The 24615-nt window shown below is 41.4% G+C and overlaps 1 protein-coding gene across 1 annotated transcript in view; it reads left to right on the forward strand.

Moving 5' to 3' along the window:
* UBE2K (ubiquitin conjugating enzyme E2 K) overlaps positions 1-24351 on the forward strand; it is a 54628-nt gene extending 30277 nt beyond the window's left edge. The window contains exons 2-7 of the mRNA XM_061582925.1: positions 2813-2906; positions 11821-11879; positions 13798-13880; positions 15684-15783; positions 22876-23004; positions 23351-24351. Of these exons, the coding sequence (XP_061438909.1) occupies positions 2813-2906; positions 11821-11879; positions 13798-13880; positions 15684-15783; positions 22876-23004; positions 23351-23425 (540 nt within the window). The 3' untranslated portion in view covers positions 23426-24351. The remainder of the gene's footprint in view (positions 1-2812; positions 2907-11820; positions 11880-13797; positions 13881-15683; positions 15784-22875; positions 23005-23350) is intronic.
* Positions 24352-24615: the final 264 nt, after the last annotated feature.

Raw genomic sequence — 24615 nt, forward strand, 5'->3', positions numbered from 1 at the left:
AGCACCCACCACAGGTGTCACCAGCCTATGTTGGAAACTGCTAGCCCAGGTGTCAGTAACCTGAGGCCCTCCAGGTGTTGCTTGACTCCCATTCCCATCAGCCATGGCCAGTGGTTATGGATGATGAAAGTTGTAGTCTAGCAAATGTGTGCTTGTGAATCTCCCAACTGTTACTGGTAAGGATGGCTTTCCTCAAAACTGCTTCACTAGATGTACTGTCTAGGACTGGGCATTTAACTACTGAAAAAAGACTGTTCATTGATTAAAATATTTAACCAAAGTATTTAACATTATGAGAGCAACACATAAGGGAATATCAATGTTTGATACTTATGCTAAAAGTATTTTATTTAAAAAAGTTGTTGTGAAACCTAAAAAGATGAATTTTATTTATTCTGCCTTTCCCCAAGATACTCAAAGTGGTGCACAAATTTCCCCTCCCATTTTATTATCAACAGCCCTGTGAGTTACATTAAGCAGAGTGTGTGTGACCAGCCAAATGTCACTTAACAAACTTTATGGCTGAGTGAGCGTTTGAATCTTAGTCCTAGTCCCACATGGCAGTAACCACATCAACTGATGAGCTACTTGTGTTCCTATCTAGAGATGCCTGCAATCAGTGGGAGAAGCTTTGCTAGGTTCAGGTGTGACTTCTACAGAGCTAGAAGCAAGCTGTCCTCACTCCTGCTGTTACTACAAATGACACCATAATGAAAATACTTGAGCAATCAATCATCTGTGTGGATAGTGGGTGTATTCTGTTCCCTGTTTGTTATGCTCCTATCCTGCTCTTGCTTCAGAACATTGAGTTTTTGCACAAAGCTTCCAATGATCAACTTATTTTTAATTATGTGACCTGTACCGTATTCTGGGCCAGCCTGTGTAGTGGCTCATCTCCTAGGGCTTGTTTAGATGCCCATCTTGGTGTGTGTTGTGTGCTTTTCCATGAAGACCTGACACAGCCACTCTGTCCACATCCCCTATTGTAACTTAAGCCTTAGTGACTGTAACAGAAATAATGCATATTCTTCCCCTCTTTACCTCTGCCTTGTGGTGCCACTAGTGCTAGACCTTAGGACAAAAATTCAGGGCACTATAGCCTAGGGCGGCCTAGAAGACAATCCAGAAAGTAACAGATAATGGAGGCAGTGGCAAAGAGGCCCTGCATTGCCACCTGGACCAGGATGGCCATACCAGGACCCAGTAAGGCTGATGCTGGTTGTGGCAGCATCCTTGCTCATTAAAAAAAAATATTTTAGAGCTGGGCAGCCGACTGGGCATGTACATATTTACAGATGCTCATATTATCTTTAAAATATATTATCCTTTTCTACAGCAAAATGCTGCTTATCCCAGGTAAATGGGTTTAGCATTAGGACAACAGAAGCAAACTTTTTTTCTGTAGTCATGATGGTGCTATGATGTGAGTTTAAAATGTGAAACTGCGTATGCTCAGAATATTATTTTCTGTTAGGCCTGGCAAACTGTTTTTGTTCCAACATAACAGAATGTAGAAACAGTTGTAAAGCATAGAGTGACCTGAAGTGAGGAGAGAAATGTTAATCCTGTGATTCAGAGCTGTTACAATACAAAAGTAAAACCATTAAGACAAGGGTCTAAAATTATTTAGTTGCACCACTGTCCCTCCCTCCACTTCCTCTGTGGTCTCTCTGGGTTGAATTGTAAGCAGTAAGCTAAGCCTCCTGGGTAGAGAGTTTTCCTCGTGTAATCTGTAAAGCGCTATGCACACTGATGGAACCATACAAAAATAATAGTAAGTTGCCATCTACACAATGGTGGTCTTGGAATTTTTGACAGTGTTTAGCTGGTCAAGCAAAACATGGATCAGTTGGTGATATTTGACCTATCAAATTGACAGGCATATTGACCATACATATTTTACCGCCCTGCTCCCACTCTGTGGAAGAGTGCACTCATCCCAGAGCTGTTATGGTGAAGTGTAGTTGTAAATTCCTGAGAATGCTAACTTTCTTTTTAAAAAAAGTTCTTGTCTTCAGGAGACATGATGTTTCAAACACCAATCTGAGTTTGATCTCATCAGATTATTACCATGCTATTTTGCCATATTCAAATGCTATTTTCTTACTCCCCCCCCCCGGGGCATATATAAAATATTAAAGAGATGGATGTTTTTAAGAGTGTGGGAGGATGTGGCTGAACCTGAACTGTCTGCTTTTGTCAAGTGTTTATAGCCATAGCCCTCGGTAGCGCAATAGTTGCCATTGCCACATTTATATTTTCTTACTAAATCTGTAATTAAATAATAATAATCTGTCTAGACTCTAGAACTAGGCCTCACAATAGGCTTTTTAACTACTTTAGAAAATCTTTGTATTGCACCAAAGCAAATGATCATGGAGAATGAAAATGTGCCATCCAATGTTAACTGGATTGTGTTTAATGTTTATTTTTTAAAATCTGGAATACATATATCATCTAAGTACTCACTTGGCAATTTAAATATCAAGGTGGACATTCTGCACCCAGTTAGGTTACTTAAATCCCATTGATTTGACTGAGATTTAAGCAGCTTGACTGTGAGCAGATTTGGAGACCTAGTTCAATTAAAAAATGTTGCTGGAGTGGCTCTATGCTCCAAACTTATTTTAATCACTGCATAAATATGATCTTAGAATTGTTCAATACTGAGTTATGTGGCTTCTAGTGTGAATCTTAATGCACTGACTGTTACAGCAAAACTGCTATAAAAGTTTCTCTCTCCCTCTCAAAATGTAGAGAGAATCCAGTACATGTTAGCATCTGATTGTATTTTTCTGTTTTTATTTTTAAGACAAGCAAAAATCAAATTAAAGTAGATCTTGTAGATGAAAATTTTACAGAACTAAGAGGAGAAATAGCAGGACCTCCGGACACACCATATGAAGGCAAGTAATATTTTTATATAAGCCATAGACGATTTTCACATCTTATTGTTTGAAGCTAAAGTTTATAAGAAATTATATTGTGTCCCATTTTGAAGCCTATTAACTGGTCTACAGCTGAAACCTGTTACTGAACTACAACTTTTTACTGCAACTTTGCAGAGTTGGTCATTAACACAGGATAAATAAATATTATTTCTTGATTTTTAGAATATAGCTGTTCAGGTTAATTCATACACATAATTTTGGAGTTTTGCTGGAGTTGGACTGAATTGTGTGAATGATCTCCTAATTGAAATATATAAATATTTAAAGCTGTACATAGTTTATTGTACAGACATCTTGAAGAAGTATTGCCAACAGTTGCTGGAAGACTAAGAATTCCATTTTAATTACATAGGCAGTGCTGGAAAAACTCCAGTGATCTGCTCTTCTAAATATTTGACACTGGATAATGCCCAGCAAGTGGAAGTAGAGTTACCATTTTTAGGATCAAGTTTTCAGGCCTGTACATTAATTTTCAGCTCCTTGACAGTTCACTTTTTCTCTTCTCCCTCTTGACACAGTGTAGCAACATTAAAAAAGTTATGCCCTATCTCTGATTCTTATGTTAGCTATGTAAGGCACTATCTGATGGCATAAAAATGGAACAAATCATTATAAACCATGGCTTCTGAAAAACATCAAAACCGCCAAATATTTAGTACTGTGAGTTAATGTAGACTATTGCCTTTCACGGATTCTTCATTCAGAAAGTAGTGAATTTCTGGAGAGAGTGTGCACATAGGATGGATATATAAAGAAGTGAGTTATGTGCATAGATACACATGAGATATAAGTTTAATTAAATAAATGATACCCAATGGTGTTCTGTCTGCTGATGGATGGCAAAGGAAGGAAAGAATTTCCCCCCACCCCTCCCCAAATCTGCGTCAAAATGTTGGGGACCTTCGAGAGCAGATTTGGATTGCTGCAGTGTGGAGAACGAATAATCAAAACCTGCTTCCTTTTCCCCAGGTAGCATGCCATCACGTGGGTTATAGCGCCATTTAGCTTCCGAAGGTAAGAATGCACTGAAGTCAAGACCTGGGCTGCTCCTGCCCCCCCCTCCAGTTCATTCTTGCCTTCATCCGAGGCAGTTCTTACCTATGTGTTGTGAGTTGTTTATGTGGGGAGTGAGTGAGTGAAGAGTGGGAGAGTGTTTGGCACTGCAGGGCTTGTTACTTCCTTTTGGTCTCCACTAGCCCTAGCGGAGTTCCATTTTTAAACTTTTAAAATTATTTTTTTCTCATCTCTGATTCTCCTTTGCAGGGCTGGCAGTGGCTCCTCTGCACACTCCCTCCCTGTTGGAAAGCTATCAGCTTCTGCTGAGCTGGATTTTTACCCCGCGGCTGCGGCCCTGCTTGTTTTAACTCTTCCCCCCTTCACTCCACTAGCAGTGAGAGCCAGCTGCTTTCCCTCACGGGGCTTGCGGCTGTGGTCCCACAGAGCTGTCCGTTTCCCTCACAGGGGCTTGCAGCTGCGGCCCTGAGAGATCCTTAAATCCCCCTCTCCCTGTTTACTTTGTGGGGCTTGCGGCTGCAGCCCTAGAGGATTGTAAAGCCTCCCTTATGAGCTTGCAGCTGTGGCTCTTTCCCCTTCGCTTTTTCATCCTGGGGCTCGCCACTGTGGCCCCGGAGGACCGTACTGAAGCTTGCAGCTGCGGCTACGGTCAACTGCTGGTGTGACAGCGCTTGCTGACACAGCCCATGTGGAGCTCATGGCTGTGGCTTCCTATAGACCTTGCAGTGGCGGTGGCTTTGAGCAGTTGGCGTTACTGCTTTTGTGCAAAAGCCCAGAATTTTGCTCGCCAGCTTGATGGCTGTTGTCCTCATTAGCACTCACACCAACCATTTTCTTTTTTATTTTTTCCCAAAGCAAATTGGGAGTTGCAGTGGGCTCCCCAGCCAGTCAAGCTGGCATCTGTTGTAATAACAGTCATGTCCAATTTGCTCAAGGTACCTGGACTATGTCAGAGAAGAGTCACAGTATAAACTGGCTGGAGCTAAGGGCAGTCCATCTGACCCTTCATCATTTCCAGCCATTGTTCCATCTGAGCCACGTGCTGATCCGGACGGACAACACCCGTGTGAAATTGCACTTGAACCAGTAGAGGGGCACCAGGTCCCAAACCCATTAAGCGGAGGCCACCCTGATTTTTGACTGGGCCAAGAGTCATCTCCTGAACTTGAGAGCAGAACACGTCAGCGGGATTCTGAATGTCACTGCAGACTGGCTCAGCAGACAGCAAGTGATTCCAAGGGAGTGGAGACTACATCCAGCAGTGCTTCACCTACCCCAACACCGTTTTGGCACCCTGACAGTGGATCTGTTTGCTTTGAGTCACAACTTTCAGCTTCCCTAGTACTTCTCAAGGTACCTAGAGACAAGGGCGGAGTCTGTAGGTGCTCTTCTGACCCCTTGGCCTGACGGCCTCCTGTATGCTTGGCCTCCTGTATGCTTTCCCTCCTGGGCAGAACACTGAGGAAGGTTTGGCTCAAATGGTTCTTCTACCTCCCTACTGGCCTTGCTGTCCGTGGTTCTCAGATCTGCTTTCCCTATCATTAGCAGATCCTTGGAGGCTGCCAATGAGGCCAGATCTTCTCGCGCAGGGACTGATCTGGCACCCGGATCCCAATTGGTTAAGTCTGACGGCTTGGCATTTGAGCGGACACAGTTGATCCATGCAGGTCTATCACAGGAGGTTATTGATACCATACTGACCTCTAGATGGCCTTCAACAAATTGCATTTACCAGAGTACATGGTCTGCTTTTTCCAACTGGTGTGCTTCCCGGGTTCTTCAACCTTCATAAGCCACTGTCCAACAAGTCTTACAGTTTCTTCATAGAGGTCTAAAGATGGGATTGAAAGCCAACACCTTGCGTCGCCAGGCTTCTACTATATCTTCAATTTTGTCTGTTAATCTTTCAGGTATTCCCATGGGCTCGCAAATGCTGATAAAATGTTTTTTAACGGGACCTGCTTCCCTCTCTCTGACAATGTGTCACCGTTTTCCATCCTGGAGTTTACAGAAGGTGCAGCAAGCTCTGCAGTGCCCTCCTTTTGAGCCTCCCAGGATGGTGCCTTTTTGATTGCTTTCCTTCAAGGTCCTTTTTCTAGTAGCCATCACTTCAGCGAGAAGAGTGTCATAATTGGGAGCATTGTCATCAGCCCGCCGTCTCTGTGTATTTCATAAGGACTCAGTTGTGTTACGCCCTAATCCATCCTTTTGACCAAAGTAAGCTCTTGTGTTCCACTGTAGCCAGGACATTGTACTTCAGTCATTTTGTCCTAATCCTGTTCATCCACTCGAGAAAGATTGGCATTCTTTAGATGTTCGCAGAGCCTCAAGATTTACCTGTTCTGTACCCAAGCGTAAGAGACTCCTTGTTTCTATCCTTTCACCCTAGAATGCTGGGGAAAAGAGTGATTAAATCCACCTTGTCTTGTTGGTTGCGCAACTGCATTGCCCTGGTCTATGAGTTGTTTAAGCTTCCAGTGCCTCGCAGTATTATGGCACACTCGACTAGATCGACAGCCACTATGTCTGCATTTGCAACCAATGCACCTCTTGCAGATATTTGCAGAGCGGTGGTATGGTCTACCCCAGACTCATTTATCAGGCATTATAACAGAGACCGCTATGCCTCTGCTGACACTTCTTTTGGGAGGCATGTCCTGCAACAGGTTGTTTCTCATATGTAGGCAGCAGGTGGTCCCTCCCCATTGGGCTGCTTTGGTACATCCCATGTGATGGCATGCTACCTGGGGAAAACAGACTGTTGGTCTCACCTGAAAGGTGATTTCCCAGGTATCATGCCATCACAGCCCTCCCTGTTGAGGGCTGCCTTGCAGTGTATCATCTTTTCATTGGCAAATCGCCAATGTTTTGAGGAGGCATGATGTAGTAGTAATGGGGGACTTCAATTATCCCAATATCTGTTGGGAGACAAATTCTGCCAAACACAGCCCCTCCAAGAAATTTCTGGCTTGTGTTGGAGATAACATTCCCCTCCAGAAAGTGGAGGAAGCAACCAGAGGATCAGTTATGCTGGACTTGATTCTAACCAATAGAGATGATTTGGTGGATGAAGTGGCAGTTTCTAGGAGCTCTGGGGAAAAGTGCCACACCATACTTGAATTCTTGATTTTAACAGAAGCAAAAGCTGAGAGTAGCCATACGCACACCCTGGACTTCTGGAAAGCTGATTTTAATAGAACAGTTGTAAGTATGGTTCTATGGCAAGCCACCCTATTGAGAAAAGGAGTCCAAGATGGGTGGGAGTTTCTAAAAAAGGAAATTCTAAAAGCACAATGGCAAGCAATTCCAACAAGGAAAAAAGGGGGGAAACAGCAGAAGAAGCCAATGTGGCTTCACAAAAAGCTTAGAGATGACCTGAAAACAAAAAAGGGCACATACAGGAAGTGGAAAGAAGGCCAGGCCACAAAGAAAGAGTACAGGCAGGTATCACGGAATTGCAGGGATGGTATCAGGAAGGCTAAAGCTGAGAATGAGCTGAGGTTAGCAAGAGATGCTAAAAGCAACAAAAAAGCTTTGGGTACATCCATAGTAAAAGACAGAGAAAAGAAACGGTGGCACAGCTACTCAGTGAGGATGGCAAAATGATAACAGATGACAAAGAAAAGGCAGAAGTGCTCAATTCCTACTTTGGCTCAGTCTTCTCCCAAAAAAAGTGTCTGTGACCCTCCCAGGAAACGTGAAGTGGAGGGGGCAGGACTGGAAATTGAGATTGATAGACAAATGGTCAAGGAATACCTAATCACTCTGAACGAGTTCAAATCGGCAGGGCCCGATAAACTGCATCCTAGAGTATTGAAGGAACTGGCTGAAGAATTATCAGAACCGCTCTCTATTATCTTTGCGAAATCATGGAGGACCGGTGAAGTGCCGGATGACTGGAGGAGAGCTAATGTTGTCCCTATCTTCAAAAAGGGCAAAAAAGAGGAACTGGCGAACTACAGACCAGTCAACCTAACATCAATCCCTGGAAAAACTCCGGAGCAGATTATAAAGCAGTCAATCTGTAAGCACCTTGAAAACAATGCAGTGATTACTAGAAGCCAACATGGATTTATGAAGAACAAATCCTGCCAAACTAATCCTATCTAATTTTTTGATCAGGTAACCTCCCTTGTAGACTGTGGGAATGCTATGGACATATCTCTACTTCAGCAAAGCTTTTGACAAAGTGCCCTATGATATTCTGATTAGCAAGCTAGCTAAATGTGTGCTGGATGGAACAACTATCAGGTGGATCCACAGTTGGCTCCAGAATCATACTCAAAGAGTGCTTATCGATGGTTCCTTCACAAACTGGGTGGAAGTAATGAGTGGGGTACCACAGGGCTTAGTCCTGGGCCCAGTGCTCTTCAACATTTTTATTAACAACTTGGATGAGGAGGTACAGAGCATGCTTATCAAATTTTCAGATGATACAAAATTGGGGGGCACAACTAATACCGTGGAAGACAGAAACAAAATTCAAGGGGACCTTGATAGGCTGTGGCATTGGGCTGAAAACAACAGAATGAAATTCAACAGGGATAAATGCAAAGTTCTACACTTAGGAAAAAGAAACCACATGCACAGTTATAAGATGAGGGATACTTGGCTCAGCAATACTTCATGTTTGAAGGATCTTGGAATTGTCATTGATCACAAGCTGAATATGAGCCACCAGTGCGATGTGGCTGCAAAGAAAGCAAATGCTATTTTCGGCTGCATTAACAGAAGTATAGTTTCCAAATCACGTGAAGTATTAGTTCCCTTCTATTCAGCACTGGTTAGGCCTCATCATGAGTACTGCATCCAGTTCTGGTCTCCGCACTTCAAGAAGGATGCAGAAGGATGCAGATAAACTGGAACAGGTTCAGAGGAGGGCAACAAGGATGATGAGGGTACTGGAAACAAAGCCCTATTAGGAGAGACTGAAAGACTGAAAGAACTGGGCATATTTGGCCTTGAGAAGAAAAGACTGTGGGGAGATATGATAGCACTCTTCAAGTACATTAAAGGTTGTCTCACAGAGGAGGGCCAGGATCTCTTCTCGATCGTCCCAGAGTGCAGGACATGGAATAATGGGCTCAAGTTGCAGGAAGCCAGATTTCGACTGGAAATCAGGAAAAACATCCATACGACAATGGAACCAATTACCTAGAGAGGTAATGGGCGACACTGGAGGCATTCAAGAGGCAGCTGGACAGCCATCTGTTAGGAATGCTTTGGTTTGGATTCCTGCATTGAGCAGGGGGTTGGACTCGATGGCCTTGTAGGCCCCTTCCAACTCTACTGTTCTATGATTCACACATGTTTTTACTGGTAAGGTTACAATTTGAATAAGTTTATGATGTATAGATGAGTCAAGACCTTTTTGTACATGTTCTGGATGTTCCTACTCCTTTTGGGCAGTTGCCCTTATTTTCCTTGCTGTTTTGCCTGTTCTGTTTATTACTGCTGGTCAGATATCTCACTTTGGTCTCATCACAATGAAGTGGAGGGGGGGCAGGAGCAGGCCAGGTCTTGATTTCAGTGCATTCTTGCCTTCAGATACTAGATGGCGCTCTAACCTACATCCTTCTCCTGGAAAAACCACCTTTCAGATGAGTCCAACTCATCTATTTCTCTGTTCTATTTACAGATGCCTGTCATCAGTGAAGGGATGATATCACACATTAATTCTTTTAATACAATTGTTTTAAAAAACAGTTCTATCACCCATGGTTTGCAGTTGGCTTGTTTTGAAACTGACCATAGATAGTATTAAAGCATGATCCTTAGTTTGGACAAAATGTGAAAGGTGTGGTTTACTAAAACAGAAAGCAAAATCTTCCAAAGTCCTCCCTCTCATATGGTTGGGAGGATAACATGCAAACTCAAGGCTTGCTGCAGCTCATGTATATCAAAGTACGTGTTCCAAGTAAGTGTCAAGGGAGGAATGAGGTACCTTTCCTACTGTGGGTTGATACTTTCCAGTCCCAAATTTATTTTAGAGAGGATCATGGGAATCTTACACTGCTATCTCAGTATCTTTGATTTCCAAGCTAAGTGTATTAAGTTTTTGTCTCTTTTCATTCTTGCCTTTTAACATTATATAATGCCATCCAATCCTCTAGTCTTATTTTCTTCCATAAATGTAGCTCATTCAGTCCAAAATTGATTGTACGTTTTCAGTTTGAATTTGGCCTACTTTCACATATGATTCCAAAATTAGGCACAGTTTTCTTGTTACTGCAGTGTACAACATGAATACACACATAATTATTTTCTACTGGAACTAATGTGTTTAGTACTACTTTTAAAAAATGTATTTGCTGCCTTTGCAGTTACTTTTCTTAGGCTCAGTCCTCCTATAATAAAAAAAGTTTCCTAATTTTTCTTAATTTCTAATGAGTTCTCATTCAGCACCAAAATGTTTTGCTACTAGCTCCCAGATGCAAATTTAACTTTCTCTTCATTCTTGTGCATAACTGTACAGGTAAGAATTGGGTGTCATCAAAAAAAATTATCTAAGTGCTCCTACTTCCCTCCCTTGAATTGCTAAGGAAATCACTGAACAGAATTCATTCCAAGACTCATCTAAGGAGGAGACGAGGGAGTTCTTTCAACTTGAAAGTTTGCCTATTTCCATAACCATTTGCCTTGGCCTATTTTTGCCTCCATTGATTTTTTTTTTCATTCAAAGTTATAAAATGGCACTGCTTTAAATACTCTAGTTAATATTCATGACAACTAGAATTGCTGGGAATGTTCTCCCAAGAGGAGCTTTTTAAACTCCCTGAATTTCAAAGTCTAAGCCAAAAGCCTTGCCACCAGCTCCTCACCATCTGAGGTACCCTTCCCTGACTGGAGTTAGCAGTGAGATGCTGGGAGAAGAGAAAGGTTTGTTGCTTCCCTCCCTCTCCTTTTTCTTATCCTGGCATGTGGATAAGCAGTCTGCCTGTGTGGAAAGCCTGGGGGCTCATGGGAAAGGTAGCTCTCCCAAGGGTGATTGCAGTTTGCATCCTCCTTTCTCTCTTCTCCCTGTGCATTGCCACTGCTGCTTCTACCAACTGCTTGCCAGGAAGGGAGATGTTTGAGGGGGAGAGGGAGAGAAGCTGGCAGTGAATGCTTCTGGGTACAGGGAGTGCAGACAGGTACAGTAGAGTTTTTGTTTTGTTTTTTGAACCTCAGTTTCTTAGGGAAAAAATCCAAAATCATAATTCCCCCCACTTTTCCTTCCCAGAAGAATTCAGTTCCTTTCCAGGTTAATCCAAAGCAAATTTGAGAGAGCTTGCCCATCTCTTATATATAACTGTATCTTTTCTTTCCAGAAGGCAGGTTATTTTGAAAAAGAATAGGTGTATGTTAATGCTTAACACCATGGGTTATTTGTGCTTTGCTATGTTGCCGTTTATGGGTATGGTCTCACAAGGGCTGCTACTTCACTGAAATAAATGGCCTGTGCCATGTGTCAGTGGTTTGATCAATAGGGAATAGGGGAACTATGAAAGGATTTATTATTATCTAGCTCTATCAGTACACATGGCGCTTTACAAAAATTAGAGGAAAGGGCCCCAACCCAAGGGGCTTACAATTTAAACATGGCCTCAAGGGAGACTACAAGAGAAGAGAGGAAATTGAGGTGGGGTAAATGTGCTGGAACAGTTTGAGTACTATATATTTAAACTATTGGAGGAACTTTGTTGCACATAGAAGCATAAAAGTGAAAAGTCTTTGTACTAGGATTACTGCTGTCTGAAATTAAATTAGTTACTTGTTTTTCCAAGACAAAATGTTAAAATGCCATTTTATTCCCTTCTATAATGTTCTGGTAAGATAAAACTGGCAAAGTATTTAATGCTTGTCTGTTTTGTAGGAGGAAGATACCAACTAGAAATAAAAATTCCAGAAACGTATCCATTTAATCCCCCTAAGGTACTGTGAACATAATTCTAATTCTCTGGAATGTTTCTGTGCAGTAGACATTTTATTATGCATTGCCGCCCGCTCCCCCCCCCCCGGTCTTTCTGGATAAAAACAGAGAGAACAATCATTCACCTCTATTCACTTTCTGTCGATTGTTCCTGGACACAAAATGTTGCTGTGCAGACAACAAAACACTGGTGGAATTTTCAAAACAAATTGCCTTCAAAGAAACCTTGTTGTGAATGGTTTCACTCTCCCCCCGCTTGAAAAGCAATGTAAGGGCTGTTACTGTTAGATCTGGTTGAATTCTAAATAGAATAGTCATTATTTTTTTAGTATAACATTAGAAATTATAATGTTATACTCTTTGTTGGTTGTGCTACGACAGACTAACACAGCTACCATTCTGAAAATTGCTTTTCATAAGGATGCGTCTTCATTGGGAGCTATAGACCAGCCTGGTATTTTTCAACTCACTTTATAGCCATAGATGACCAGGAATGTCATGTAGGCTGGTAAAAAAGAGTTTGATTGGTCCAATACCAGTCTGCTTGGTAGACATTTTTCTTTCCTTTTTTTTGCTAGTCTGCTGAGAGGTTAGTAGCTTCTGTTTCTTCCTCCTTTGCCATCATAAAATCACAGCTGATTTTTGCTAGCTACTAACACTTGTGAGCCTATTGACAGGGATGGGCAGAATGTAGATCTCTGGGCTATTTGCAGTAGATCAGCAAGGGTTTCTAGCTTCTAGTTGCCTAAAACTAAAAATCTGTCCCCTTAACTCAGGTTGCTGAAAACAATTCTGGGGGAGGGAAAGCAGGAGTGGATTTTTTTTATGGAAAAGGACTTGTGAGCTAGATTCTGGTATTAATAACAAATTATTGCACTGAGGCTCAGTTGCACCTGGTTCTGATCAGTAGATCTCAGAGTTCTAGTAAAACACAAAATAGATCTTGTAATTCTGAAGTCTGCCCACCCCTGTTGTAGACAGTTATTTTCTTGGATATTGATGTATAAATCCAAGAAAATCCAATAGAAGTATAGTAAATTATTGAAGCAAGTAACATGTTTTGCTTGATATCAGTTAGTAAGTGGCAAAGAGCTAAATTCTGCAGTCTTGCTGTACCACAGGCAGGCTGCTGATTTTGTTAGCGTTGTGGATTGCTTAAGTTACTTAAATATATATTATCTCCAAAATAATCCAGACAACCTGTTTCACTTTTGCCTAGTTCTGTGAAACAGCAGCTGAGGTAGAAACCCCCTGCCTTTTGGAAACAGCTTGTTGCACATGCTTTAAATCGGGGATAGGGAGCCTGTGGCCCTTGATAATGTTGGACTACATTTCCCATCATACTTGCTCTAGGCCATGCTCGCTAGGGCTGATGAGAATTGGAATCTAGCATCATCTGGAGGGCCACAGATTCCCCATTCTTGCTTTACATGTGCAAGGTTCACTTAATCCGCAGCATCTCCAGGTACAGCTGGTTAAAGACCACACTCTGAAACCTTGGAGAGTCACTGCCAGTCTGTGTGTTTCTTACATGTGGTCAGTGTCTGGGCTGTATCACATCAGATTACATACAGGTGGGGGCTCATATGAGAAAATGCACATCAGATTGCATGTGGGGGCTCATATGAGAAAATGGAAGAAACTCCTTTTCAGTAAACAGAAAACTAGATGTCTAGATGGCTTTTTTCCTTCAGATGTCTGGTTCTCAACAAGGAAGAAACCTTTGTATATGAAGGAATATCCATTAATGTGAGCCTCCACTTCCAGTCTGAAATGGTATAGTCCAGGCTAGGATGTATCATCATATATTGCTGTTTGTGAGAACAGCTGGAGGTTTTTCCATTAAATCATGTAGAGGGTGTCTTGAATTCTGTGTTATTTGGCAGGTACTTTCATAGAATTTTTTGTTTTATGTTCTAGGTGCGGTTTATCACCAAAATATGGCATCCTAATATTAGCTCAGTCACTGGGGCTATTTGTTTGGATATCCTAAAAGATCAATGGTAATGTTATGCATAAAATTCTTGAATGTCCTCTGAATAATTGGACAGTTATTTATTTACAGATGCAGTGAAACTGAATGATAGTTTGAGTGAAGATATTGACATGGATGGAAAGATCCCTCCTACATGCTCATTAGTTCATTTTCATCTTTCATTCCCTACATATTTTTCATTGAAATTAAAGATCTGATGTGCGTTATCTGTAATTTAAGATTAATTGAATCACTCTAAGCTAAGCCACTGAGTAATGCTAAACCATGGTTTGACAGTTTTGAATGTGCACTACAGGCTCCTTTCTGCTGTTTTTTGCTAGCCATTGTGTGCTATAACATCTGAATTAACAAGCTATAGTTACTGCTTACCTCCAGACCATGGTCTCAGGTCCATCATAGTTTGCTAATTTGGATGGCAAACTATGGTTAGCAAAAATGAGGAAGTGAAAGAGGGAAGCATGAAAGGGTGGAAATATGTGAGTACTACCATTGATTATAGCAGCCTTTCCCAAACCTTGGGTCCTCAGATGTTGCTGGACTACAGTTCCCATAATTCCTGACCATTGGCCATGCTGGCTGGGCTGATGGAAGTTGTAGTCCAGCAACTTCTGGGAACCCGAAGGTTGGGAAAGGCTACATTATAGCACAATTTGGCTTTATGTTTAAATTGAGCTATTGTTGTCTAGGGATTTAGAATACTGGCTGACTTTTCTGATTATTTCAGCTGCAAATAGGAATGCTCTGTTTAGCAGTGTTACACCATTTAGTTCTTAGGGTAGTCACTGAGGTTTTTATTGCTTTTTAGATGTTACCAGTAATGGATTCTTTTTTCTGATCCTTTGTATCCCTATTACCATGAGTCATGCTGTTGCTTAGTAAAAACAGTTCTTTGAGGCTTGAGCCTTTCCAACCTGTTCTGGAGAGTCCCGCACTCTCTAAAGCCAAATTCCAGGGAGTACTGGGGACTGCAGGGGAGAATTGGCAAAAATTGCCTCCCCTGTTCCATTAGTGGAATCATCCATTGGATCAAAACCCTTTCCATGAATGCAAGAGCACCAGTTGGTTCCACCCTATATGTGTAGGTAGGATTCCTGCTCTAGCCTCCTTGTACTTTCAGCATAAGTAAAAGGAAGGTAAAAATGAGAATAAAGAAAGGAAAACATGGGAATAAAGCTGATAGTTGGCATATGGAAAATGTTTAGCTGTATTTCATAGTTAGTAGGATCAGTCTCCAATATAATTTTATAGTGAGTACTGGTTTGAAACATAAGTGCTTCTACACAGTTTGATTGGAAGCATTAGTGAACATACAGAGTAGCTGTAGATTTATGACTAGCTCTCCCTGAGGTGTTAAACCTGTATCTGAATTATATTACTTCAGGCTGAACGTGGATCTCACATGGTTGAATTTTCTCTCCCTATTTTTTTAATCAAGAGAGTCTGCTCCCCCCCCTCCCCCGCAACACACACACACGGGGGGAACATTTCCTCTTATGAGCACCCACCTGTAGTCTGAGGTGGCATAGCTCAGACACGGGTTTAACATCTCAGTGAGAACTTGGCCATACTTTCAGCCTTAATGTCAGTCAGAGCAGTTAATTAATGCAAGCTGTGGCAAACAAGTAACCGAGAAGCTCTCTTGGTGAACACTTTTTTCTTGATGTTTCAGGAAGCTGAGTGGCACAATTAGCCACTTAATGCATGGCAGGCAAAGATGATTTTAAATGCGCAGTTAAATATTCTAATAGTATTATAGTCAAATTGTTGTATGTGTAATATTGTGAATTTTGCTATTTCAAACTTGTTTTAGGGCTGCAGCAATGACTCTAAGGACAGTGTTGTTATCACTGCAAGCGCTCTTGGCAGCTGCAGAACCTGATGATCCACAAGATGCAGTCGTGGCAAATCAGGTATGATGTTTAGAAAACCTCTAGTTCTATCTATTCATAACACTTTTTCCTCTTTTAAAGTGCACCAACAGATCCCAAGTTTTATGTTTTAATTAAGTACATGCCTATTATTGGAGAACAATGGAGAAAATTCACAGTTGGATCAAAGCCAGGTTAAGGTGGTTGGAGGTCCTGGTGCAGTACTTAAAATAGGGCTCCCCTTCCCCCAAAAGGGAATGCATGAAAAAGGTCCCACAAACTAACAAATTAATTATTACACTCAGCAAAACACAAAAGTATTGCCTACTTTGATAAATAAATAAATAAATACTCTGAGGATGTGCAGTTTCACATTTTAAACTCAGTTATCTAATCATTATTTTTGGTCACCCTTACTTTGAGCCAGTCACCAACTCTCAGCCTAACCTACCTCACAAGGCTGTTGTGAAAATATAGAAGGTATAAAGTGGTTACAAAAGGGAATTTAGAGCTTATGCCATAGGCATCAAATTTTGGTTTCTTTAACCAAAGTGATGCATCTTTGTACTGTAAAAGGCCACGTTTTTCTGCCCACCACCCCAAATTGGTACAGCTGCAAGATTTTAGCCAAACTTAACCTGGCCTGATTGAACAGTTTAGATGCCTTAGTCCCACTTGTGTTCAATTGAGCTTATTCCAGGTTAGTGTGCACAGGCAACTGATTCCCAAGAGGAGGCCATGGCTGCTGAAATGGTAGCTAGGTGCATTTTGTGGCTTCGTCATTGGGAGACAGATGTTTCTTCCCGTATGGTGTTGGCTACAGAACCATATGCAGGCAAGAAGTTGTTTGGGGAGGATGTGCTGAGTGAAGTATTAGTTGAAATGAAAGAAAAGAAGAAAGCAGTGCCAGTAGCAAGTAAAAGACGAGATGACTGGCACCTTTTTTGCCACTTCCAACCATACCAGTCCTTTCGTCCATCTAGATTTGGAGGAAGGAGGTGAGATTCCATGTTAACAGACAAGCTTGGGGTCATCCACGATTCCAGTTGCGCAACCAACAGCAACCAGCCGCGCGAAATATAGGCTCAGCTACCCACAGAGGTGGAAGGCAACAAAGACAGTTCTGACTTATTGCTGATACCAGTGGGAGGCTGCCTGTTGAGATTTGCACAACGCTGGCAGATTGCTGTAGCTGCTGGGGGTTAGGGAACTGTAGAAAGCAGAGTGATTTGCTTTCATTTTAAAAATGGTGGTTTTTTCCTTTTTACTATTTTGCTTTTACAGGTGGAATAGTAAAGTAAAGCACAGAGTCAGCATTTTTCTTAATTGCTTAGTTTAAAACAAAAAACCAGCTCCCACTTTCCAATGTTCTAAACTAGTGGCAAAACCACTGCGAAAACTAACAGGATTTTTAAATGTTATGACATAATGTGTATTTTATTAATAATAATTTGATTGTGTTAACATTATTGTTTGATTTTGCAGTCCTGAACCCACTTACCTGGGAGTATTATTAAACACAAAGAGACATACTTCTGAGTAGATATGCAATACCATTGTACTATAATTTAACAATACAGTAAATTTTTAATGAGTTCCTGGACTTCATCTGTTGCACTACAAGAGACATGCCTAAGCTTGTTTGCAACTTTTTCACATTTTGTGTTTGCCGTTGGGGGGGGGGGAATACTTTATCACCCACGGACACTTATTTTCTGCAAATACTACTACATGATAATGTATAGGCGCTACCTGATCTCAGATGAACTCATAACAGGAAAGATGCATCCTGGTTGCTAGAGAGAAAGGAAGTGCAAACTATGGCTATTCCAAGGACTAGAAAATGAGCCAAAAGCAGGAAATTAAAATGCATGGAAAGGAGACGGGGAAACAGCAGCTCTTTAGGACCCCAGAGATTCCTATAACCTGGTGTCCAAATAACTCACTCATCAGTCACAGTTCTGACTTCACTTATGGGCTAAAAACCCTGAAAGGGAGGAGCAGCCATGCTGGCTAGTCTCACAGAAATTTCTTAGGCAAGCATCAGCATATTTTGCTTAATAACTTTCGTTCTAGGAGGGCTAGAGTCTTCCTTTGAAAAAGAAAGAACACTTGAAGTCTGGGCCCCCTTTCAGGCTTGGGCCCTGGTGCAATTGCTTACTTTCACCGTTATAAGCAGGCCATGGCTGAATACCTGAAAATGGTGCTGACTCTAAATGACATGCATCTTGTTTTCCAGAATCCTAGCGTAAGAGTACTGAAAAAGTTAATGACTGTTTATTGAAAGGATGGGATTGAAAGGGAGACAAGGTCATAAGGTCAATTTCAAGTGACAAAAAAAACTTATCAAAATATCTTCTCAGATAATTTGCCTCCTTTTTTCTTTTAAAAAAACTGGTATAATTACGTTAATAGGGGCACATTCATCCATATTTTCAGAAAGATTGCCTCTCTGAAGTTGCTCATCTCAAAGCCTCTAACTGGTCTTCACACTCCCAAGTTAAAAAAGCAGTGTGGGATTTTTTTTTTTAACATAAAAATATTTATATGCCACTATTCATAAAAAATAAAGCCGTTTACAAACTAAAACCATATAAACATTTAAAATCAGAAATCATTAACTAATTCATGCAGAAAGATACTGTCTCAATTGCCTTTATAAGCCTGGTGATATAGAAAAGCTTTCAGCAGGCGTTTAAAAATCAGAACAGAAGGTGCATGCTGAAGCTCTGTTGACAGAGCATTCCACAGGGCTTGGTGAATGACACTAAAGGTTTGGTTTCTTCTTGTTGCCAATGAGCTTTGCCAACTTGGGGAATGACCAATGATACTCCAGCAGATGATCTCAATGATCAGGTGGTCCCTGGTACCCTGGACCTAAATTGTTTAGGGATTTGTAAATTAATACAAGGACCTTGAACTTGGGTCAGTAGTGAATGGGTAATGAGTGCAGATGTTTTAATAATAGTGTCACATATCAGCCCCATCAGCAGTCTGGCTGCCACATTCTGCACTAGCTGGAGCTTCTGAACCAGGCCCGAGCTTATTGCAGTAATCCAGTCTTAAGGTTACCAACTCATGGACTGCAGTGGTCAGGCAATGCCTGTCCAGGAATCGCCATACTGGTGAATCAGACAAACCTGGTAAAAGGCACTCGTAGGCACAGAGGACAGTTAAGCCTCCAGTGACAGAGATGCATCCAGGAGTACCCCAAGTTATACACCTGCTCCTTCAGGGGGAGTGCAACCCTGTACAGAAGAGGTAACTTGCCTATCTCCTCGACATGGGAACCACGCTCCCAAAGAGCATCCATCTTCCCAGGATTCCTGCACAGTTTATTGGCCCTCATGCACACACATTCACACACCAATCCAGAGCTTTCACAGCCTCTCCTGATTCAGATGTTATGGAGAAATAGAGCTGTATGTCATCAGCGTACTGATGACACCTTGCTCCAAAACTCCTAATGACCACTCCCGATGGCTTCATATAGATATTAAATAGTACTGGGGAAAGGAAAGTACTCTATGGAACTCCATAGCACAAGTGCCAGGGGGCGAGGAGTACTCACTCAATGCTACTGTCTGAACATGGCCCTGTAGGTAAGAACGGAACCATTGTAATATGGTGCCCCTGATACCCACACCACTGTGTCAGTGCAGGGAGATACCATAGTCAATGGTATCAAAAGCCACTGAAAGATCTAGCAGAAGTAACTGGGTTGCACTCCCTCTGTCACTCTCACAATAAAGATGGTCCATCAGGATGACCAAGGCTGATTCAACTCCATCTGCACCCAGATTGTAGTGGATCTAGGTAATGAGTCTCATTCAGGGATGCCTGTAATTGCTTCACAGCCACCTTCTCCACCACCTTTGCCAAGAAAGGGAAGTTGGCGATAGGTCTACAGTTACTACACTCCATTGGGTCCAGAGTGGGCTTTTTAAGAAGTGGACACTTCTTAAAGTGTCTCTTTGAGGGCAGCAGGCAATACTTCATCACACAGAGAGGTGCTTACTATGCCCATGACCCTTTCAGTCACCCCACTCTGACTAGCTTTTATAAGCCAGGAAAGACAAAGATCTAATGAGCAGGTGGATGGGTGCATCACTGCAAGCATCCTGTCCACGTCATCAGGCCGCATTAACGGGAACTGATCCCACAATACTGGGCCCAATGTTACGTTGGGACACCTCGGCTGCCACAATACTGGCATCTGAATCACTGCAGACCTGAGCAACTTTATCCTCAAAGTGTTTAGCCAGCCAGTTATTATTAGACAATGTGTGCTTCAGAGGTCTGCCCCCCCCCCCCGGGTCAGAAATGACCAATCTCTGGACCACACAGAACAACTCTGCAGGGCAGCTCATCAAGGATACAATACAGGCATGTGTACAAGCTCTTTCTAAAGCTTCTAGTAGAAGCATTCCCCTCCCCCCCCAGTTGAAATTGGACACTTGAAGAGTAGTTTGACAACTGTGTAGGGGAAGGTTCTAAAGAGATCTGTCTCAGAAAATCAGGTGCATGGACTCCCTCACATCATGACTAATATATTTATACAGAATTTTGAAAGGGTGATGTAAAAACAAGTTATCAAAGTAGGGAAGATTTTTAAGTTGTTCAATACTGGCTTTGTGAACTTTTTACTAGTATGTAGTAGGAACTGCATAAAATACACATACAAACTAGATAGGAGTGTGCGTAGCATACTTTATTGTTGGATTTTTGCAGTCACACCTCTACAGTGAGTAATTTCCTATACTAGATGTGTCTTGACAGTATTGATTTTTTATATACTTCTGAAAGTCTTCAGGATAAGTTCAATTAATTTGATTAAGTTGTGCTTTGCTTGCTAGCTAGTTCTCTTAACAGTGGATTTGAGGACTAGACACTTTGGGGAATCCAAAAGATAAAGGGTGAAGTGAAAATTAATACAGCTAAACAGTTTGAGAGCTGTTTGTCATGTCTAGACTCAGAATAATGTATTTCTTGACAGCAGGTATCTGGCCCTAAAGCAATATGTTGTGTTCAAGTTAACAGTTCTCTGTCCATCTTGCCAACTACTTGCCATAGCACTTAACTACATATACAAAAAGATCCTCCGTGGTGCAGAGTGGTAAGTGGTGGTTACGCAGTTCTGCTCACGGCTGGAGTTCGATTCCAACGAAAGGAGGAAGTTGAATCTCCGGTAAAAGGGGTCGAGGTCCACTCAGCCTTCCATCCATCCATGGTCGGTAAAATGAGTACCTGGCATACGCTGGGGGGTAAAGAAAGGCCGAGGAAGGAACTGGCAATCCCACCCCATATATATGGTCTGCCTAGTAAACGTCGCAAGACGTCACCCTAAGAGTCGGAAACGACTCGCACTACAAGTGTGGGGACACCTTTACCTTACATATACAAAAGTTCTCATGTTGTACATAAAGCCCAGTCTTTCATAAATTGATGAGACTCTTGTGTATGGGAAGAGGCAAGAATGCCATGTTTATTGAATATCATTTAGAAAAGCAAAGAGCGCACATGGACACGCACTTACTCTGCAAGGAAGGAAGCTAGGTACCAAGATTGCTACCCTGGCTACAACTATGTGACCAGCCTAGGAGCTTGGAATAAGGAAGACCCGAGCAAATGGCAAGGTGCATCTCACTGCTGTGGGTGGGTGCGTAGTTCTTGCCCAAAGGTATGTCTCTTGCCCAGACCCAGGCCCAGCTGTCAAGATGCTCAAGTTTCTTTCACACCTTTTGTTATCTTGATTGAAGGCTGTCTGCACATGGTTAGAGACTTAAGCTCTGTCTTGTGAATGATGGTCTTGGGGTGTTCAGAGTGGAAATCAGGCAGCCTGTGCCATCCAGCTGGGCCTTGGTTCCCCTTCAGGGAAGATGAGTTTCTAGACTGTACTTACCTTCTTCCAGTTTTTACCATACACAGTTCCCTGTTAACCTGGAGGCAGATGCAGTTACTAGGAGTTGCTTTGCAATGTTTAAGCTTGTGATGAAGCTAACAACACATTGCTTCTTGCTTCTTTCCTGGTAGCAGAGTGTTCTCTTGTAACATAACATTCATTCCTCATTTGGAGTACTTTGAAAATAGAATTGATAGAAAAAGATGAATAATTTGGAGTACTTTGAAAATAGAATTGATAGAAAAAGATGAATAATTTAAAACAATATTGAAATAATATATTGGTATTCTAGACATCCACAGCGTTTCCCAACCTTTGGGTTTCCAGATGTTGCTGGACTACAGTTCCCATAATTCCTGACCATTGGCCATGCTGGCTGTGGCTGACTGGGAGTTGTAGTCCAGCAACATCTGGAGACCCAAAGATTGGGAAAGGCTGACTAGAGGCCTAATATAAGAAGGATATGAAGCAAAGGAAATACTTCATAGGAAAACTAGAAACGGTGTGTGATTAGTTAATAACCACAGGCCTAAATATAAAGTGAAAGGTTTACTTAGAATATATAGAGTAAAAGGTATTGAAAGCTTAGTACTCGTACAGCAAACATATTCATACTTTATAATTGTGACTGCTAAGTGAATATGAGGTTTCAATTTTGAAATTGCTTACAATCAAATACTTTCAGAGATTACTAGGCAAGTTTATCTAAATCGGGTGGTTAACCGGCCATTCAGATGTTTTTGGATTACACCTCCCATCATCCCTGGCCATGCTCCCCCGTCCCCCCCCCCCACACACATACACAAGTAACTTGCAGAAATGTTTTGTTTTAAAATGTCCTGGTATGAAGAGGAATGAAACCTGCCACTATTTTGGTATTGGCTTTAATTTTTTCATTGGCTTTAATTCTAACCGATGCTGCTTTGATAATTAAAGAGTTTCTGTAAATTACAAGAGTATTATAGAAATGCAATTGCACTGTGTTGTCCTACATGTAATACCTTAAATTGAAGTCTTATGGCATGTTTATGTATAGATTGCAATTATTCCTTTATAACCTGGATCTACAAACATTGGTGACAAGACATCTCAGTCATTAGGCATTATTATTTTAGGCATATATGTACCCCAGATTGGATGCCAAGGTAATTCAGTTAGTGCTATTTGAATGCAAAACCTCTTTTGAGTTTGGACAGTTGTATGAATTAACTACTTTTCTTTTTTTGGTGTAGTACAAACAAAATCCAGAAATGTTTAAACAGACGGCTCGGCTTTGGGCACATGTGTATGCTGGAGCACCAGTTTCTAGTCCAGAATACACCAAAAAGATAGAAAACCTTTGTGCTATGGGCTTTGATAGGGTAAGTATTGTTTCTTCTTACAAAAGTGATAAACCAGAGAAGGTGTCCTGCTATGGACAGCAACAGAATCCAAGTTAAAAGGCATGCTTGCTTAAGATACTTTTCTTGCTTACTTGGATGGAAGTTGCTGTTAGAATATCTTTGTATTATGCCTTGATTAACCATCTTTTCATTACTTCTGAAGTTGAGGAAAACCCATTGAATGTTGACTTTCGGTTAAGTGTCTGGCTTTCATTTAGCAGTGGTCAAACTAATGCATGAGCTTTCCTTCAGTCTAGTGCTGCAGGTGGGTTTATAAAGAACAGGTGCACACACTGACATCAGTATTTTATTTTTGTCTTTACAGAATGCAGTAATAGTGGCCTTGTCATCAAAATCATGGGATGTAGAGACAGCAACAGAACTACTTCTGAGTAACTGAGCCATGTGTAGAGAACTGCTTCTGTAGTCCAGCTTGCCCCTTCTTCAGGAGCGTCACCATCTCTTATTTTAGGTTTCTATATAGATTCTCTTTTAAAACTGGCATTCTTGCCTAATGCTATCTAGGCACTATTGGAGACTGAAAAAAACTGCTCTGTAAATAAAGCTAATTAAATGTCTGTGTAAATTAAAAAGGGGAAATACTTTAATTTTTTCTTACTAAATATTGTAAATTCCTTGAGCTTGGCTAAAACAATGGGGGACGACATGTCTACTTTAGTGTTAGCAGTGTGACACAAGACTAGCAGGAATTTGCATCAGGATTTTGACTTTTAAGAATTTATTCAGAACACATCTGATTGTGTCCATAATCATCAGTCATTGATGTCACTCATCCCAGCTACCTTACAGTTTTTTTTAACATGGATCCTATGTGCCTGTGGACTGACCTTATATTTGCATGCTTGTAATTTACATAGAACACTTTTTTAAAAGTAGGGTAAACTGAACAGAGCACTGTTTGAAGTACTGTTTGAGTATTCATTCTTGTAACTTTTTCCTAAGACTTTCCAAATGTGCTCATAGATCAGAATGAGAGTCTACTCGGAAATGTTTTCACCTCTTAAGGAGTAGCAATCCTCCATTTCTTCTTTACCTCTTTGCCCCCCTCCTTCAGATGCACATGCAACTACAATAACACACTAGAAACTCTCCAGGATTTGTGGGTATGTGCCATTTAAAGTAGCCTAGTTTTCCGCTTCCAAGTGGTATATTTTGAACAACCAGTAAAAGTGTTTCAACCATTGTAATTTCTACACAGTTGTATAAAGGTTTGGTATATCTGAACATAGCACAAGCTAGTGGAGCTGCTCTTTTGTTTCTTATGCAGAAATCAAACCTCTTTCAATAAATTCTGGTTAGAATGAATTTGCCGAGAAGATTTGATTCTCTGTTAACACTGAGAATGCCACCTCTTTTCTCTAGTATTTGCTATGATGCAATCAGTTTTGAGGCAGAAGCGTCTTAGTTTTTATTTTGGACATTATTTTAGGTAGGGGTTGCTTGTAAAACCTTTAAGTCCCTCTTGTGCACATTTTCCCCTACTTGACACTTGAAAGTCTTGGTTTTTTTTTTTACTGTACATATATTAAACACAAGTAGAAGTTTCTGCTAAAACAATTGTACATACAG

Source organism: Rhineura floridana, chromosome 9, assembly GCF_030035675.1.
Source record: "Rhineura floridana isolate rRhiFlo1 chromosome 9, rRhiFlo1.hap2, whole genome shotgun sequence".
NCBI lineage: Eukaryota > Metazoa > Chordata > Lepidosauria > Squamata > Rhineuridae > Rhineura > Rhineura floridana.